Source organism: Sorghum bicolor, unplaced genomic scaffold (assembly GCF_000003195.3).
Source record: "Sorghum bicolor cultivar BTx623 unplaced genomic scaffold, Sorghum_bicolor_NCBIv3 super_44, whole genome shotgun sequence".
Lineage (NCBI taxonomy): Eukaryota > Viridiplantae > Streptophyta > Magnoliopsida > Poales > Poaceae > Sorghum > Sorghum bicolor.
The window spans coordinates 119,598-139,380 of NW_018396419.1; the positions used below are offsets into that span (position 1 = coordinate 119,598).

Here is a 19,783-nt window from a genome sequence, read left to right on the forward strand (position 1 = left end):
ATGTACAGGTGACCAATGAAAAGGTTGGGCAATTAGAGACAGCCCAAATAGCCACCACCAGCAAGCTTACAAGGTTGGAGGCATCTATTGTTCGTATGGACAAAAGTCTTGCTGCCCTTCTGAACCGTTTTGATGACTTCCACATGAAATACAAAGAGAAGCATAATCAAGATGAAGAGCGAGTCGAAGATAATTATGATGATGATTATACTGCTGATACTGAACATGATGATCGTGACACTCGTGATCGGCATCGCCTACGCCATAATCGAAGTGGTATGGGCGGTCACCGTCGACGTGAGGTACCCAACAATACTGATTCTTTCAGCAAGATTAAATTTAAAATACCTCCTTTTGATGGTAAGTATGACCCTGATGCATATATTTCTTGGGAAATTGCTATTGAACAAAAGTTTGCATGTCATGAGTTTCCTGAGAATACACGTGTTAGGGCTGCTACTAGCGAGTTTACTGACTTTGCTACTGTTTGGTGGAATGAACATGTCAAGAAAAATCCTAATAACATACCACAAACTTGGAATGCTTTAAAACGAATCATGAGGGCTAGATTGGTTCCTTCTTACTATGCACGAGATTTGTTACATAAATTACAACAACTGAGACAGGGAGCTAAAACTGTAGAAGAATATTATCAAGAATTGCAAATGGGTATGTTGCGTTGTAATATAGAAGAGGACGAGGAACCTGCTATGGCTAGGTTTTTGGGTGGACTAAACCGTGAAATTCAGGACATACTTGAATATAAAGATTACAATAACATAACCCGTTTGTTTCATCTTGCGTGTAAAGCTGAAAGGGAAGTTCAGGGACGATATGTTAGTACCAAGAATAGTATTTCTGCAGGGAAGACTAATTCATGGCAGCCCCGCACGACTACTACTCCACCTACACTTGCTCCTATGCCTTCACAAAGCAACATGTCTCGTGCTAATCCAGCAAACTCAGTGGCAAAGACGATTCAAAATCCTACTGCAAGTGCTTCATCCATGGCGTCTACAGGTAGAACAAGAGACATTCAGTGTCTCCGATGCAAGGGATATGGACATGTGATGCGTGAATGTCCCAGCAAGCGTGTTATGATCGTCAAAGATGATGGTGAGTGCTCATCTGCTAGTGATTTTGATGAAGATACACTTGCATTGCTTGCAGCTGACCATGCAGATAGTGAACAACATTTCGAAGAACATATTAATGCTACTGAAGCAGACCGCTATAAGAGCCTTATTGTGCAGCGTGTGCTTAGTGCACAAATGGAGAAGGCAGAGCAAAATCAGCGACATACATTGTTTCAAACAAAGTGTGTCATCAAAGAGCGTTCATGTCGCATGATCATTGATGGAGGTAGCTGCAACAACTTGGCCAACAGCGACATGGTGGAGAAGCTTGCGCTTACCACTAACCCACACCCACATCCATATTATATTCAATGGCTGAACAATAGTGGCAAGGCAAAGGTAACTAGACTTGTGCGAATCAATTTTTCTATTGGGTCGTATAAAGATGTTGTTGAATGTGATGTTGTGCCTATGCAAGCTTGCAATATTCTGCTAGGTAGACCTTGGCAGTTTGATAGAGATTCTATGCATCTTGGAAGAGCAAATCAGTATTCTTTTCTGTATCATGATAGAAAAATTGTTTTACACCCTATGTCTCCTGAGGCGATTATGCAAAATGATGTGGCTCAGGCTACAAAAGCAAAAAGAGAGAGGAATACTAAACCTGTCATAGATAGGAAAGATGGGATCAAATTGAAAGGGAATTGTTTGCTTGCTACTAAGTCTGATATTAATGAGTTGAATGCATCCACTTCTACTATTTATGCTTTAGTATGCAAAGATGCATTAATTTCCCTTCACAATATGCTGCATTCTTTGCCTCCGGAGGTTGCTGACATTTTGCAGGAGTATTCTAATGTGTTTCCAACTAAAATGCCACCGGGGCTACCACCACTTCGAGGGATTGAGCACCAGATTGACTTGATTCCTGGTGCTTCATTGCCCAACCGTGCACCATACAGGACCAATCCAGAAGAAACAAAAGAGATTCAGCGGCAAGTGCAAGAACTACTCGACAAAGGTTATGTGCGTGAGTCTCTTAGTCCTTGTGCTGTTCCTGTTATTTTAGTGCCTAAAAAAGATGGATCATGGCGTATGTGTGTGGATTGTCGAGCTATCAATAATATTACTATTAGATATCGCCATCCTATTCCACGCTTAGATGATATGCTTGATGAACTAAGTGGTGCTGTTGTATTTTCCAAAGTTGACTTGCGTAGTGGTTACCACCAGATTCGTATGAAATTGGGAGATTAATGGAAAACCGCTTTCAAAACTAAATTTGGTTTGTATGAGTGGTTAGTCACGCCTTTTGGTTTAACTAATGCACCGAGTACCTTCATGAGACTAATGAACGAGGTTTTGCGTGCCTTCATTGGAAGATTTGTTGTTGTTTATTTTGATGATATATTAATTTACAGCAAATCTATGGATCAACATCTTGATCATTTACGTGCTCTTTTCTTGGCTATGTTGTTACTCCACAGGGAATTGAGGTTGACAAATCCAAGGTGGAAGCGATACAAGGGTGGCCAATACCAAAGAGTGTCACCCAGCTACAGAGTTTTCTAGGACTTGCTGGGTTCTATCGTCGCTTTGTGCAGGATTTCAGCACCATTGCTGCACCATTGAATGAGCTTACAAAGAAGGGAGTGCACTTTTCTTGGAGCACAGCACAAGAGAATGCTTTCAACATGTTGAAAGATAAGTTGACACATGCACCTCTTCTGCAACTTCCTGATTTTAACAAAACTTTTGAACTTGAATGTGATGCTAGTGGAATTGGTTTGGGTGATGTTTTGTTACAAGAAGGAAAACCCATTGCATATTTTAGTGAGAAACTAAGTGGGCCTATTCTAAATTATTCTACTTATGATAAAGAATTGTATGCTCTTGTGCGAACATTAGAAACATGGCAACATTATTTGTGGCCCAAAGAATTTGTCATACATTCTGATCATGAATCGTTAAAGCATATTCGTAGCCAAGGAAACCTGAACCGTAGACACGCTAATTGGGTTGAATTCATTAAATCTTTTCCGTATGTCATCAAACACAAGAAAGGGAAAGAGAATATCATTGCTGATGCTTTATCTAGGAGATATACCTTGTTGACACAACTCGACCACAAGATCTTTGGATTGGAAACAGTTAAAGAACAATATGTGCATGATGATGATTTTAAAGATGTGTTTTTGCATTGTAAGGATGGGAAGGCATGGAATAAATTTGTTGTAAATGATGGTTTTGTGTTTAGAGCTAATAAGCTATGCATTCCAGCTAGCTCTGTTCGTTTGTTGTTGCTACAGGAAGCACATGGAGGTGGTTTGATGGGACATTTTGGGGCAAAGAAGACGGAGGACATACTGGCTGGTCATTTCTTTTGGCCAAAGATGAGGAGAGATGTGGAGAGATTTATTGCTCGCTGCACGACATGTCAAAAGGCCAAGTCACGCTTAAATCCACACGATTTGAAGCCATATTTGGGTGAGGGAGATGAGCTTGAGTCGGGGACGACTCAAATGCAAGAAGGGGAGGATGATGAGGACATCAGCAGCATCTATACATCCACACCTACACCCACACCATCGCCAACACCACTTGGCCCTCTTACTCGTGCCAGTGCCCGTCAACTGAACCATCAAGTAAGTTTATTCTTAAACTCTTGTCCATCATATTTAGACAATGGAGACACGTGCACTCTTGTTTTGCTTAGGAATGATGGAGAGGACCAGAAGCATAGGGGATTGGCGTAGGCTGGATTTGGACAGCAAGACAGCACCAACTTACAACAACCGCCATGACTTCATACATAGTCCATTTTAAGCATGCAAGCACTTGATGGAAAACTCGTCAAGTATATTTTTAGATGGATCTCAATTCAAGTTCACAGCAGCTATGAGGCGGCCACAATTGTCTAATAACTCCACGGACCTTTTCTTTGGATACCTACTTTTAGAGCATGCTTCGGTCAATAAGGATCTCATGTTTTGGTCAATAAGGATCTCATGCAACCAAGCAATGGTTGCCTTTATTTCTCTGTTATTTTTAGAGTGTCGAGAGTGCCGCCTAGCTTTGCTCTCTCTTGTATTTATGGCTCCTACATGCCACCACAACAATCTGGGTTTTGTTTAATCGAGTTAGCCATTTGCTACCGTCTTTCAGCGCGCGTGTTGGATAAACCGCCCGTCTGATTGTAAAAGGAACCCCACCATCTTGTGATTTCAGATTGAAAGCTCAATATATATATATATTTTGCAATTGTGATTGTTTATTGTGTTCTTGCTTGTTCTTCGATTGCTTGCAGGACAAGTGCCCTCGTGGCCAGGTCGCGCACCACAAGAACGTAGCGATCCTTGGAGTCGGTGTATCGGTTGCTAAGGCGCATCATCCTTGGATGGTTGTAGTCGGATCGTGAACGTCGTCTCGTTCCACTAAATCGAACTTATCCATCTCCACCAAAAAGATCGGGATACCCTCATTCTTATTATCCATGATGTTGAGTTTGATGAAACCGAGAGATCTCAAAATGAAGCTCAAAATCTTGATGATGTGAGGGGAGATCAATTGGCAAATGCAATGAAAATCATGGATGTAGGTGACATAAGGCCAAGGCAAGTTGATGATGATAGTAATATTCACATGATCAATCAAGAAGTGCAAATTGATACAAATCAAGCAAGTACTAGTGGCTCTCATGATGATGATCAAAATCAAAATCAAGCAAGTGGAAGCAATCAACTCCCAATACTCCAACCCACAAGCATAGCAAGAGATCATCCATTGGATCAAGTCATTGGTGGTATTCAAAGTGGTGTACAAACAAGATCAAGGATAGCATCCTTTTGTGAGCACTACTCATTTGTCTCATTTGAGGAACCAAAGAAGATAGAAGATGCATTGAAGGATTCCGATTGGGTAAATGCCATGCATGAAGAATTGAACACCTTCACAAGAAACCAAGTGTGGGAGCTTGTTGAGAGGCCAAAGAACTACAATGTGATTGGTACCAAGTGGGTCTTTAGAAACAAGCAAGATCAAGATGGTGTAGTTGTGAGAAACAAAGCAAGATTAGTAGCACAAGGCTACACTCAAGTGGAAGGTCTTGACTTTGGAGAAACGTATGCACCGGTTGCAAGATTGGAGGCAATTAGAATATTATTAGCCTATGCTTGTGCCCACAACATCAAGCTCTATCAAATGGATGTGAAGAGTGCATTTCTCAATGGATACATAAATGAGTTGGTTTATGTTGAACAACCTCCCGGTTTTGAAGATGACATGAAACCCAACCATGTTTACAAGCTCAAGAAAGCATTATATGGTTTGAAGCAAGCACCTAGAGCATGGTATGAGAGATTGAGAGATTTTCTTCTCTCTAAAGGGTTAAAGATGGGAAAGGTTGACACTACCCTCTTCACCAAGAAGCTAGGCAATGACTTGTTTGTGTTGCAAATCTATATTGATGATATCATCTTTGGATCAACCAATCAAGACTTTTGTGAAGAATTTGGAAGAATGATGGCAAATGAGTTTGAGATGTCCATGATTGGAGAGCTTAGTTACTTCATTGGTCTTCAAATCAAGCAAATGAAGAATGACACTTTTGTAAGTCAAGGAAAGTACATCAAGGACATGATCAAGAAGTTTGGATTGCAAGAAGCTAAACCAATGAGCACACCTATGGGCACAAATGATCAATTAGGTAATGATGCAAGTGGCAACATGGTAGATCAAAAGCTTTATCGGTCCATGAGTGGGAGTTTGCTCTATGTCACCGCATCAAGGACGGATGTGATGTTTAGTGTGTGCAAATGTGCAAGATACCAAGCTTCACCTAGAGAAAGTCACTTGAAGGCAACCAAAAGAATATTAAGGTATCTCAAGGGCACTCATGATGTTGGATTATGGTATCCCAAGGGGTCTAACTTTGAGTTGATTGGATATTCGGACTCCGACTACGGTGGATGCAAGATTGATAGAATGAGCACCTAGAGCATGGTATGAGAGAATTAAGTGCATATTTTCTATTGCGTCGATGGGAAATTTGGAGAAGTCGCACGAGTGCTTTCTCACTGAGAAACACTCACCGGACGCTGAGTGCGGAGGCACCGGACGCTGGCCTCAGCGTCCGGTGTGCTTCACCCTGCTAGGGTTAAGCACCGAACGCACTCTGAGAGCGTCCGGTGTTTAGCGTCCGGTGTGCAGGTGTTTTGCGACCCTCTCTGCGCATGGGTCCGGTGAGCACCGGACGCTACCGGTGCTTAGCGTTCGGTGACCCGCAGATTTGCGGAACTCTCTGTGCATGAGTCTGGTGTGCACCGGACGCGTCCGGTGTGGACCTGCGGAGCGTCTGGTGATCCGCAGGTGACCGTTAGGATCTGACACGCGAGATTTAGGACGGTCACGTGGCCAACTCCAGTGCACCGGACGCAGGGACTCGAGCGTTCGGTGCTCACTTAGTAGCGTCCGGTGCCCCCGTTTTCAGCCCAGTGGAAACAGCTAACGGCTAGTTTCTTTGAGGGGCTTATAAATAGAAGGTGGCCGGCTTTGGGAGGTTCTCTCTTGCACATTTGATTACTTGAGGCATACATTGAGCTAGAGAACACTCCCTCCACTCAACTTGTTGCTTGTTTGCTAATTCTAGTGAGATTGAGTGAGATTCAAGTGCATTGCTTTGAGAGTTCCATTTAGTGGCACTTGATTCTTGAGTTTGCTGCGGATTTCTTGTTACTCTTGCAAGATAGGTGCATAGTTTGCTGCGGATTCTTGTGTTTTAGTGTTTAGCCTTCTTGCTAGACTTGTATAGGTGGCTTGCATAGCTTAGTTGTGCAAGTGCTAGAATAGCTTCGCCACTTATTTTACTAACTCACTTGTTTAGTAAAGTTTGTAGAGTTTTTAAATAGGCTATTCACCCCCCTCTAGCCTTTTGGACCTTTCAAGGGGCTCAAGTGGATGCTCGGTTTGGTCTGTATGGAGATAGTGTTACTCTTGGTGCAAGATAGGTGCACTGTTTGCATGGAACATACCAAATGCTTGGAAATCAATCTGGACGCACATGTTGAAACTCCTAGATGACGTGTGTCATAAGAAATCTTGTTTCGGTCAATTTGGAGACAATGTTAGTTTCGGTGCAAGATAGGTGCAAGGTTTGCACATAATGCAGCATAGGCTAAGAAACCATTTTGGACGCACCCGATGGTACTCCTAGGTAAAAGGCTCAAGTGAAAGCTCGGTTTGGTCTATTTGGAGATAGTGCTAATCTTGATGCAACATAGATGCACGGTCTTCATGGAATGTACCATACGATTAGAAATTATTTTGGACACACCCGTTAGAACTCCTTGATGACGTGTGTCATATGGAATCTCGCTTTAGTGTGCTTAGAGATAATATTAATTTCGGTGCAAGATATGTACACAGTTTGCGCCTAATGCGCCAAAGTCTAAGAAACCTTTTTGGAAGCACCTGTTGGTACTCCTAAGTGAAGAGGCTCAAGTGGAGGCTCGGTTCGGTCTGTTTAGAGATAGTGCTAATCTTGAGGCAAGATAGGTGCACAATTTGCATGGAACATACCATATGCTCAGAAATCAATTTGGACGCACCAAATGGAACTCCTAGATGACATGTGTCATATGGAATCTCACTTCGGTCCGTTTAGAGACAGTGTTAGTTTCGGTGCAAGATAGGTGCACGGTTTGCACCTAATGCACCATAGGATAAGAAACCATTTTGGACGCACCCGATGGTACTCCTAGGTCAAGGGGCTCACGTGAAAGCTCGGTTTGGTCTGTTTGGAGATAGTGCTAATCTTGATGCAAGATAGATGCACGGTTTGCATGGAACATATGATATGCTCAGAAAGAAATTAGGACGCACCTGATATAACTCCTTGATGATGTGTGTCATATGGAATCTCGCTTTGGTCTGATTAGAAACAGTGTTAGATTCGGTGCAAGATATGTGCATGGTTTGTGCCTACTGCACCAAAGTCTAAGAAACCATTTTGGAAGCACCTGTTGGTACTCCTAGGTGAAGAGGCTCCAGTGGAGGCTCGGTTTGGTCTGTTTAGAGATAGTTCTAATCTTGATGCAAGATAGTTGCACAGTTTGCATGGAACGTACCATATGTTAAGAAATCAAGTTGGACACAGCTAATGAAACTCCTAGATGACGTGTGTCATATGGAATCTTGTTTCGATCTGTTTGGAGACAATGCTAGTTTTGGTGCAAGATAGGTGCATAGTTTGTGCCTAATGCACCATAGTCTAAGAAACCATTTTTGACACACCTGTTTGTACTCCTAGATGAAGAGGCTCAAGTGGAAGCTCGGTTCGGTATGTTTGGAGATAGTGCTAAATTTAATGCAAGATAGGTGCACAGTTTGCATGGAACATACCATATGCTTGGAAATCAATTTGGATGCACCTGATGGAACTCCTTGATGACGTGTGTCATATGGAATCTCGCTTTGGTCTATTTAGAAACACTGTTAGTTTCGGTGCAAGATATGTGCATAGTTTGCGCCTAATGCACCATAGTCTAAGAAACCATTTTGGAAGCACCTGTTGGTACTTTGGTGAAGAGGCTCAAGTGGAAGCTCGGTTTGATCGGTTTGGAGATAGTGCTAATCTTGATGCAAGATAGGTGCATGATTTGCAAGGAACATACCATATGCTTAGAAATCAATTTGGACGCACCCAATAGAACTCCAAGATGACGCGTGTCATATGGAATCTTGCTTTGGTCTGTTTGTAGACATTGTAAGTTTTAGTGCAAGATAAGTGCACAATTTGCACCTAATGCACCATAGTCTAAGAAACCATTTTGACACACTTGTTGGTACTCCTAGGTGAAGGGTCTCAAGTGGATGCTCGGTTCGGTCTGTTTGGAGATAGTGCTAATCTGGATGCAAGATAGGTGCAAGTTTTGCATGGAACAAACCAAATGCTTGGAAATCAATCTGGACGCAGATGATGGAACTCTTAGATGACGTGTGTCATATGAAATCTTGCTTCGGTCTGTTTGGAGACAGTGTTAGTTTCGGTGCAAGATAGGTGCAAGGTTTGCACATAATGCAGCATAGGCTAAGAAACTATTTTGGACGCACCCGATGGTACTCCTAGGTAAAAGGCTGAAGTGAAAGCTCGGTTTAGTCTATTTGGAGATAGTGCTAATCTTGATGCAAGATAGATGCACAGTCTGCATGGAATGTCCATATGCTTAGAAACTAATTTGGACACACCCAATAGAACTCCTTGATGATGTGTGTCATATGGAATCTCACTTTGGTGTGATTAGAGACAGTATTAGTTTCGATTCAATATATGTGCACGGTTTCCGCCTAATGCACCAAAGTCTAAGAAACAATTTTGGAAGCACCTGTTGGTACTCCTAGGTGAAGAGGCTCAAGTGGAGGCTCGGTTCGGTCTGTTTAGAGATAGTTCCAATCTTGATGCATGATAGTTGCACAGTTTGCATGGAACATACCATATGTTAAGAAATCAATTTGGACGCAGCCAATGGAACTCCTAGATGACATGTGTCATATGGAATCTCGCTTCGGTCTGTTTGGAGACAATGTTAGTTTCGGTGCAAGATAGGTGCACGGTTTGCATGGAACATACCATATGCTCAGAAATCAATTTGGACACACTAGATGGAACTCGTAGATGACATGTGTCATATGGAATCTCACTTCGGACTGTTTAGAGACAGTGTTAGTTTCGGTGCAAGATAGGTGCACGATTTGCATGGAACATACCATATGCTCAGAAATCAATTTGGACACACTAGATGGAACTCGTAGATGACATGTGTCATATGGAATCTCACTTCGGTCTGTTTAGAGACAATGTTAGTTTCGGTGCAAGATAGGTGCACGGTTTGCACCTAATGAACCATAGGATAAGAATCCATTTTGGATGCACCCGATAGTACTCCTCGGTCAAGGGGCTCATCTGAAAGCTCGGTTTGGTCTGTTTAGAGATAGTGCTAATCTTGATGCAAGATAGATGGACGGTTTGCATGGAACATACGATATGCTCAAAAATCAATTAGGACGCACCTAATATAACTCCTTGATGATGTGTGTCATATGGAATCTTGCTCCGGTTCGTTTAGAGACAGTGTTAGTTTTGGTAGAAGATATGTGCACGGTGTACGCCATATGCACCATAGGCTAAGAAACCATTTTAGACACACTCGATGGTACTCGTAGTTGAAGAGGCTCAAGTGGAGGCTTGATTTGGTCTGTTCGGATATAGTGCTAATCTTGATGCAAGACAGTTGCACAATTTGCATATGGAATCTTGCTTCGGTTTGTTTAGAGATAGTGTTAGTTTTGGTAGAAGTTATGTGCACGATTTACACCTTATCCACCATAGGCTAAGAAACCATTTTAGACGCATCCGATGGTACTCGTAGTTGAAAAGGCTCAAGTGGAGGCTCGATATGGACTCTTCGTATATAGTGCTAATCTTGATGCAAGATAGTTGCAAAGTTTGCATGGAACGTACCATATGTTAAGAAATCAATTTAGACGCACCCAATGGAACTCCTAGATGACGTGTGTCATATGGAATCTCGCTTCGGTTTGTTTAGAGATAATGTTAGTTTTGGTGCAAGATAAATGCATAGTTTGTGCCTAATGCACCATACTCTAAGAAAACATTTTTGACGCACCTGTTTGTACTCCTAGATGAAGAGGCTCAAGTGGAAGCTCGGTTCGGTCTGTTTGGAGATAGTGCTAATCTTGATGCAAGATAGGTGCACGGTTTGCATGGAACATACCATATGCTTGGAAATCAATTTGGATGCACCCGATGGAACTCCTTGATGACGTGTGTCATATGGAATCTCACTTTGGTCTGTTTAGAAATAGTGTTAGTTTCGATGCAAGATATGTGCATGGTTTGCGCCTAATGCACCATAGTCTAAGAAACCATTTTGGAAGCACCAGTTAGTACTTCGGTGAAGAGGCTCAAGTGGAAGCTCGGTTTGATCTGTTTGGAGATAGTGCTAATCTTGATGCAAGATAGGTGCATGATTTGCAAGGAACATACCATATGCTTAGAAATCAATTTGGACGCACCCAATGGAACTCCTAGATGACGTGTGTCATATGGAATCTTGCTTCGGTCCGTTTGTAGACATTGTAAGTTTTAATGCAAGATAGGTGCACAGTTTGTGCCTAATGCACCATAGTCTAAGAAACCATTTTGGACGCACTATTTGGTACTCCTAGGTAAAGAGGCTCAAGTGGAAGCTTGGTTCGGTCAATTTGGAGATAGTGCTAATCCTTATGCAAGGTAGGTTGATGGTTTGCATGGAACATATCATACGCTTGGAAATCAATTTGGATGCACCCGATGGAACTCCTTGATGACGTGTGTCATATGGAATCTCGCTTCGGTCCATTTGGAGACATTGTTAGTTTTGGTGCAAGATAGGTGCACAGTTTGCACCTAATACACCATAGTCTAAGAAACCATTTTGGAAGCACCTGTTGGTACTACTAGGTGAAGAGGCTCAAGTGGAGGCTCGGTTTGGTCTGTTTAGAGATAGTTTCAATCTTGATGCAAGATACTTGCACAGTTTGCATGGAACGTACCATATGTTAAGAAATCAATTTGGACGCAGCCAATGGAACTCCTAGATGACATGTGTCATATGGAATCTCGCTTCGGTCTGTTTGGAGACAATGTTAGTTTCGGTGCAAGATAGGTGCATAGTTTGTGCCTAATGCACCATAGTCTAAGAAACCATTTCTGATGCACCTGTTTGTACTCCTAGATGAAGAGGCTCTAGTGGAAGCTCGGTTCGGTCTGTTTGGAGATAGTGCTAATCTTAATGCAAGATAGGTGCACGGTTTGCATGGAACATACAATATGCTTGGAAATCAATGTGGATGCACCCAATGGAACTCCTTGATGACGTGTGTCATATGGAATCTCGCTTTGGTCTGATTAGAAACAGTGTTAGATTCGGTGCAAGATATGTGCATGGTTTGTGCCTACTGCACCAAAGTCTAAGAAAGCATTTTGGAAGCACCTGTTGGTACTCCTAGGTGAAGAGGCTCCAGTGGAGGCTCGGTTTGGTCTGTTTAGAGATAGTTCTAATCTTGATGCAAGATAGTTGCACAGTTTGCATGGAACGTACCATATGTTAAGAAATCAAGTTGGACACAGCTAATGGAACTCCTAGATGACGTGTGTCATTTGGAATCTCGCTTCGGTCTTTTTGGAGACAATTTTAGTTTCAGTGCAAGATAGGTGCACGGTTTGCAGCTAAGAAACCATTTTGGACACACCCAATGGTACTCCTAGGTCAAGGGGCTCAAGCGAAAGCTCGGTTTGGTCTGTTTGGAGATAGTGCTAATCTTGATGCAAGATAGATGCACAGTTTGCATGGAACATACGATATGCTCACAAATCAATTAGGACGCACCTGATATAACTCCTTGATGATGTGTGTCATATGAAATCTTGGTTCCGTTCGTTTAGACACAGTGTTAGTTTTGGTAGAAGATATGTGCACGGTTTACGCCTAATGCACCATAGGCTAAGAAACCATTTTAGACGCATCCGATGGTACTCGTAGTTGAAGAGGCTCAAGTGGAGGCTCGATTTGGTCTCTTCGTATATAGTGCTAATTTTGATGCAAGATAGTTGCAAAGTTTGCATGGAACGTACCATATGTTAAGAAATCAATTTGGATGCACCCAATGGAACTCCTAGATGACGTGTGTCATATGGAATCTCACATCAGTTTGTTTAGAGATAATGTTAGTTTCGGTGCAAGATAAATGCATAGTTTGTGCCTAATGCACCATACTCTAAGAAACCATTTTTGACGCACCTGTTTGTACTCCTAGATGAAGAGGCTCAAGTGGAAGCTCGGTTCGGTCTGTTTGGAGATAGTGCTAATCTTGATGCAAGATAGGTGCACGGTTTGCATGGAACATACCATATGCTTGGAAATCAATTTGGATGCACCCGATGGAACTCCTTGATGACGTGTGTCATATGGAATCTCGCTTTGGTCTGTTTAGAAACAGTGTTAGATTCGGTGCAAGATATGTGCATGGTTTGTGCCTACTGCACCAAAGTCTAAGAAACCATTTTGGAAGCACCTGTTGGTACTCCTAGGTGAAGAGGCTCAAGTGGAGGCTCGGTTTGGTCTGTTTAGAGATAGTTCTAATCTTGATGCAAGATAGTTGCACAGTTTGCATGGAACGTACCATATGTTAAGAAATCAATTTGGACACAGCTAATGGAACTCCTAGATGACGTGTGTCATACGGAATCTCGCTTCGGTCTTTTTGGAGACAATTTTAGTTTCAGTGCAAGATAGGTGCACGGTTTGCAGCTAAGAAACCATTTTGGACACACCCAATGGTACTCCTAGGTCAAGGGGCTCAAGTGAAAGCTCGGTTTGGTCTGTTTGGAGATAGTGCTAATCTTGATGCAAGATAGATGCACAGTTTGCAGGGAACATACGATATGCTCACAAATCAATTAGGACGCACCTGATATAACTCCTTGATGATGTGTGTCATATGAAATCTTGCTTCGGTTCGTTTAGACATAGTGTTAGTTTCGGTAGAAGATATGTGCATGGTTTACGCCTAATGCACCATAGGCTAAGAAACCATTTTAGACGCATCCGATGGTACTCGTAGTTGAAGAGGCTCAAGTGGAGGCTCGATTTGGTCTCTTCGTATATAGTGCTAATTTTGATGCAAGATAGTTGCAAAGTTTGCATGGAACATACCATATGTTAAGAAATCAATTTGGATGCACCCAATGGAACTCCTAGATGACGTGTGTCATATGGAATCTCACATCAGTTTGTTTAGAGATAATGTTAGTTTCGGTGCAAGATAAATGCATAGTTTGTGCCTAATGCACCATACTCTAAGAAACCATTTTTGACGCACCTGTTTGTACTCCTAGATGAAGAGGCTCAAGTGCAAGCTCGGTTCGGTCTGTTTGGAGATAGTGCTAATCTTGATGCAAGATAGGTGCACGGTTTGCATGGAACATACCATATGCTTGGAAATCAATTTGGATGCACCCGATGGAACTCCTTGATGACGTGTGTCATATGGAATCTCACTTTGGTCTGTTTAGAAACAGTGTTAGTTTCGATGCAAGATATGTGCATGGTTGGCGCCTAATGCACCATAGTCTAAGAAACCATTTTGGAAGCACCAGTTAGTACTTCGGTGAAGAGGCTCAAGTGGAAGCTCGGTTTGATCTGTTTGGAGATAGTGCTAATCTTGATGCAAGATAGGTGCATGATTTGCTAGGAACATACCATATGCTTAGAAATCAATTTGGACGCACCCAATGGAACTCCTAGATGACGTGTGTCATATGGAATCTTGCTTCGGTCCGTTTGTAGACATTGTAAGTTTTAATGCAAGATAGGTGCACAGTTTGCGCCTAATACACCAAAGTCTAAGAAACCATTTTGGACGCACTTTTTGGTACTCCTAGGTGAAGGGGCTCAAGTGGATGCTCGGTTCGGTCTGTTTGGAGATAGTGCTAATCTTGATGCAAGATACGTGCACGGTTTGCATGGAACATACCAAATGCTTGGAAATCAATCTCGACACACATGATGGAACTCCTAGATGACGTGTATCATACGAAATCTTGCCTGTCGACCTTCTTTCCCTTGTAACGAGGGAGCGGTGGTCGAGTGCTCGGTGTCATTGTGGTTGGAGCCGATGCCGCCGTTGTCCCAGATTGGATCCGGGTTTCTTCCGAAGCCGTGGTCGTGAGGCTGCGGCCGCGAGTCGTCCATGTAATCTGGCCGACAGTGAACGTGAGGCCTTCAGACACGGCCGCAGAAGCTAGAACGATGACCATCTTGCTCATCGAAAAAGCTATACACACCCCCTACCTGGCGCGCCACTGTCGACGAAAGCTAGTCGGCAGTCTACCTTGGGGTATACCCACGGTAGTAGTTTATCGGTAGACGGTGCGCAAGCTACGAACTTGATGGTGATGCAAGACATGGACAAGCTTTTTATCCAGGTTTGGCCGCCGTGTGGGCGTAATACCTACGTCGTGCGTCTTGTTGTATTGATTTGTGTTGAGAGAATAATGTGTCCTAGGGGGGTCCTTTGCCCCTCCTTATATAGTCCGGAGGGCAGGGTTACAGATCTAAAAATTAATCCTATCGGTTACAATCGCCATAGATAGTTCGATATCAATTCCTATTCTAACCGACTAGAATCCAGCTTGATCTCCATGCCTTGTTTCCTTGCGTAAAACTCCGAGTGGTCGGATCAAGCCTCGAACTTGTCTCGTAATGGGCCAAGCCTCCTGGCCCAAGTCTAGCCGTAAGGGTATAGGGGTTTATACCCCCACAGCTAGTCCCCGAGCACCATGTATTGTGAAGTAACACGCCGTCTTGAGCTTCTTCGACCAGCGAAACTTGACGTCTTCAATAAGCAAGAAAGTCGCCTAAACAATTGCAATGGTATTTTGACCAACTCAAAGAATAGTTGACCAACATTGGCGTCGAAGAAGCTGGTTGTTCGAAGAATGCATGGTGCTCTTAAGAAAAAATATTTCTTTTCTTGGTGAAGTGTGCCCACTATATTTTTCCAAAAAGTATGCTCTAGCAAAAAAGCAAGCAAGTTCACCGCAAGGTGAAGTGTGCCCACTTAGTCCCCGAGCCTGGTAGTAGGTGCCGTAGGCACGTGGTGCCAAGGTCAGAAGAAAAGTCCTCAGAGAGATTCTGAAACTGAGATGCATCGCCAGATGCATCGTACCGATGTAGTCCTCGAGCTTGCTGGAAGGCGAAGTATAAGCCTTGTAGCAAGGACTAAAAAATTAAAATTATCCAGTCCCTGAGCATCTCATGCTCGTTTGCCATCAGATTGACTTATCAACCAGTCCCCAAGCAAATAACGCTTTGGTGTTTGGTACAGTCCCTAGTTCTTCCAAACTGGCAGACTGGTCAACCAGTCCCCGAGCATACAATGCTCGGTGGTCGGTACAGTCCCCAGATCTCCAAACTGGTAGCCTGGTCAACCAGTCTCGAGCATACAGTGCTCGGTGGTCGGTACAGTCCCCAAATCTCCAAACTGGCAGACTGGTCAACCAGTCTCGAGCATACAGTGCTCGGTGGTCGGTACAGTCCCCAAATCTCCAAACTGGCAGACTGGTCAACCAGTCCCCGAGCATACAGTGCTCAGTGGTCGGTACAGTCCCCAGATCTCCAAACTGGCAGACTGGTCGACCAGTCCCCGAGCATACAGTGCTCGGTGGTCGGTACAATCCCTAGGAACATTGACCCTCCACCAATTTTTGTCTGTTATTTTGAAAAAGCCTCTTATCACATAAATGAGTGATGTGACGAGGCCTCCTGACGCATTGTCAGATGGTTGCGTGAAAAGGTGCGCCTGGTAACTGTGCCGCCGCTCTTTGCGCGGTTCAAAAAAAGAAACCATCAATTGTACAAAAAGGCCACCGTATTAACTGCCGGTAATTGTTGAAAACCGAAACGCCGCGTCCGCCGTTGGGCCCGCCCACTTTCCAAGAATGCGGGAAGTGGGAGGGGTGGAGTTGTTGCTTATAAAAGCTTGACATTGCCCTCACATTGCTTACCCTGCCATTGCCTCCAAGCTTTCCATTCTTGCCTTCTGCAATCACCATCAGCCCTCCCAACTCGCAGTCATCCCTGCAGCGTCATTGGCAAAGAGCGACTCCAAGAAGAGGGCCGAGCTGATGGCTAAGGAGTGGAAGAAGTCCCGTAGCAGCGTGAGGTCCCTCAACGACCTCGTCGGCATGGGGCTACTGCACAGCCAAGAGCTCGGCGGCTGGAGGGCGCCAGAGGGGGAGAGCTACCCCGACCCCCGTGCCAGTGAGATCGTGGTTTTCGAAGATTTTTTCAAGAGGGGTTTTGGGGTTCCTGTCCATCCTTTTCTCCAAGGGCTTCTTCTTTACTATGAGATCGGGATCTGCAATCTGCATCCGAACTCGATTCTTCTTATTTCCACTTTCATCCATCTATGCGAGGCCTATGTTGGGATAGAGCTGCACTTCGATCTTTTCTGCTACCTTTTCTGTTTGAGGAAGAAGGGAGCGGTCGGAGGCTCCAAGATTGCAGGTGGAGTATACCTCAATCTTCGTGACGGGATGAAGAACTGGTATCTCAACTGCCCATGGAACACTTCTCTCACCGAATGGTACAAGAAGTGGTTCTACGTCAGGGAAGAGCCGGGCAGCTCCACGTTCTACGATGTGGGGTACATTCCCGAGAAGAGGGTTAGTTGGACAGATCGCCCAGAGTTTGCCGGTCAGGTAGAAGACCTGATGAAGCTGATCGACTGGTCGCGTTTAGACGGCTAGGAGTGGTCGGCAACTTCATCTGTCGTCGGGTGATGCCTTGCCAGAAGAGGGTACATTCGGCGTACGAGTACGCGGGGAGCCAGGACCCGACCAGAATGAGTCCTAAAGTTCTAGAGAAGGTAGAAGTGCAACAGCTGTTGAACGAGCTGTTCAACTTTGCAGACAACAGCTTCGTTCGAAGCGGTGATCGGGTGTAGGCCTTCAAGCTGGGGCGACCAGTTCCTAAGGTAATGTTTCTGACTGATGTTACCTCCTTAGTTCTTATTCTTCCAGTTGTTGACTTGTCTTTGATTGTGTTGCAGATTGGAGACGTTGACCGGTGCGCGGTGTACATATCGCTGGCACCTGGCATGGAGAATCCTGCGGGGGTAGACCCGCCGAAAGACGACGCCGCTCGGTGTGCTCGATACACCAGCAGCGAAGAGGAGCAGAACGATCCTGCCCCGACCACCGAAGACAGAGTGGCGGGGAAAAGGCCACTGGCGGCAGACCCCTCCCCTGCAGAAGCGCTGCCGGCAGAGAGCAGCCAGGCGCCGAAGCGCCGTCGGCTCGTCTGGATCACCGACGACAACGATGAGGAGGAGGAGGCCGCGCCTTCTTTGGTCCGAAGGCCACGCAATCGTCCGGACGTGGCGCCGGCCACCACTGGTCGGGTGACCAGCGACCCGTCTGCACCGCACGCCGGGCCGACGCGCGTCGTAGAGACGGGGGCGCAGGCACCGACCGGTAGGACCAGGAGGAGGTTCACCGCGACACACAGGCGCTCTGACCTGTAAGTTTTCAATCTCACTTTCGTACTGTGATATTCTGTGTTTTGTTGCTGTTTCTGACATTGTTTAAATGTCGTCCTGTTGCTTAGCGCGGCATCGGACGTCGACCCTGACCACGTTGCTGGCCAGAGGGCGGTCGAGCCTGTAGCTGCCGTTGGGGACGCCGCGCCGCAGACCACGGAGCGGGCTGCGGCAACAACCGCTGCCACGAGCACCGAGGAGCAACCGGCCCCGGCAAGTGCCATGGCGAGCACCCCGACGAGGAACGAGGAGGCTGCGAGGACACCTCCTCCGCGTAACATTGTGGAGGAGGAGAGCAGAGCCCCGACTCCTCCACCGGCCGAAGAAAGGGGAGTCCCAACGCCGCCCCGAGCAGGGGCCTCATCGCCCGTAAGCTCCCCTGGCCTGGACCAGGGGCCAGTGATGCCCGCGACCACGGTCGGTGGCAGTGCGGCGAACGAGGAGACCCGGGCGGCCTCTGACGATGACGTGGAGGAGATCCAAAGTCGTCTCCGTGATGGCCGCCAGCACGTCTACGTGTGGCGCCAACGCGGGGACCACTTCATCGGACATGAGGAGCTTGTGGAGACGGAGGAGGCCACGAGGGTGGAGCGCGCGGCAAAACGTCTCGTGGACGAGGTTAAGGTAAGTGGTCCTTTGTGCTGCTCGACACTTATGCAATGTGTTTCTGGGTTTGACATGTGTTCTTCTTTGCAGGGCGCAATGAAAACGGCGAAGTACCGAAAAAGGTGCTTCGACCAAATTGAGGGCCTTGTGGCCGAGAACAAGGCCCTGTCCGCGGAGGTGGATCGGCTTCGGTCGGAAGCTGGGGATAAGGTGGCCGAGATGAGTGCCCAGGGAGAGCGCCTTCTCAACCTCACCCGGCGTTTGGCCGACCAGTATCGGCAAAGGACAGGTCAGTCGCGTACTCCGAGCAGCTGTATGTAGCCGCGTGGTTAGTTTTGTTAACCAGGGGATTGTTCCTGTAGACTTGGAGGAGGAGGTTGCACGCCTCCGGCAAGAGAAGGAGCAGCTCGGCCAGGAGTTTGCCGGGGCGCTGGAGACCGGGCGTTGAGCCAGCGAGGAGCTAAGCAACAGGAATCGGGAGTTGTCTGGTAATAACCGTGCCACCCCTTTTTTATTTGGTTGCTCAACGTTCCTTTCCTTATTCTTGAACTGACCTCCCGCTTGGTTTGTAGTGCTCAAGGTGAATACCAAAAAGCATTTAGACGAGCTGATCAAGGATCGGGACTCCTGGAAGACCAACTGCATTAAGCTTTGGAAAGGAGTAGCCCCGGTTCTCGACTTGATCAGCCCCGAGCTCCCTGAAGACCAGCCTCGCGCGGCGAGACTGACGCCAGTTGAGAAGGCGCAGCGGGCGTGGGACTGGCTCCAGCAGTTCGTGAAGGACGCCGGGGAATTCGCTGGTGCGCACGTCCTCAGCATGGTGCGCGCCCACTATCCTTTGGTCGACCTGTCCAGGCCGGATAGAGGGTACCCCAAGGAGGTTGGTCCGCAGGAGGCAGACGACCTTCGTGCTGGCCTGCTTGACTTATCGTCGACGGTGA

At 45.7% G+C, this 19,783-nt stretch overlaps 1 protein-coding gene across 1 annotated transcript; it reads left to right on the plus strand.

The window, feature by feature from the left end:
- Positions 1 to 225: 225 nt before the first annotated feature.
- On the plus strand, positions 226 to 18,746 carry LOC110431515 (fibrous sheath CABYR-binding protein-like; the record flags this gene model as incomplete). Its single annotated transcript, XM_021450615.1, has 4 exons — positions 226 to 302; positions 1,088 to 1,256; positions 17,748 to 18,112; positions 18,305 to 18,746. Coding segments are annotated over exons 1-4 (1,053 nt in total), but the record flags the coding sequence as incomplete, so codon positions are not given.
- Between the last annotated feature and the right edge of the window lie 1,037 nt (positions 18,747 to 19,783).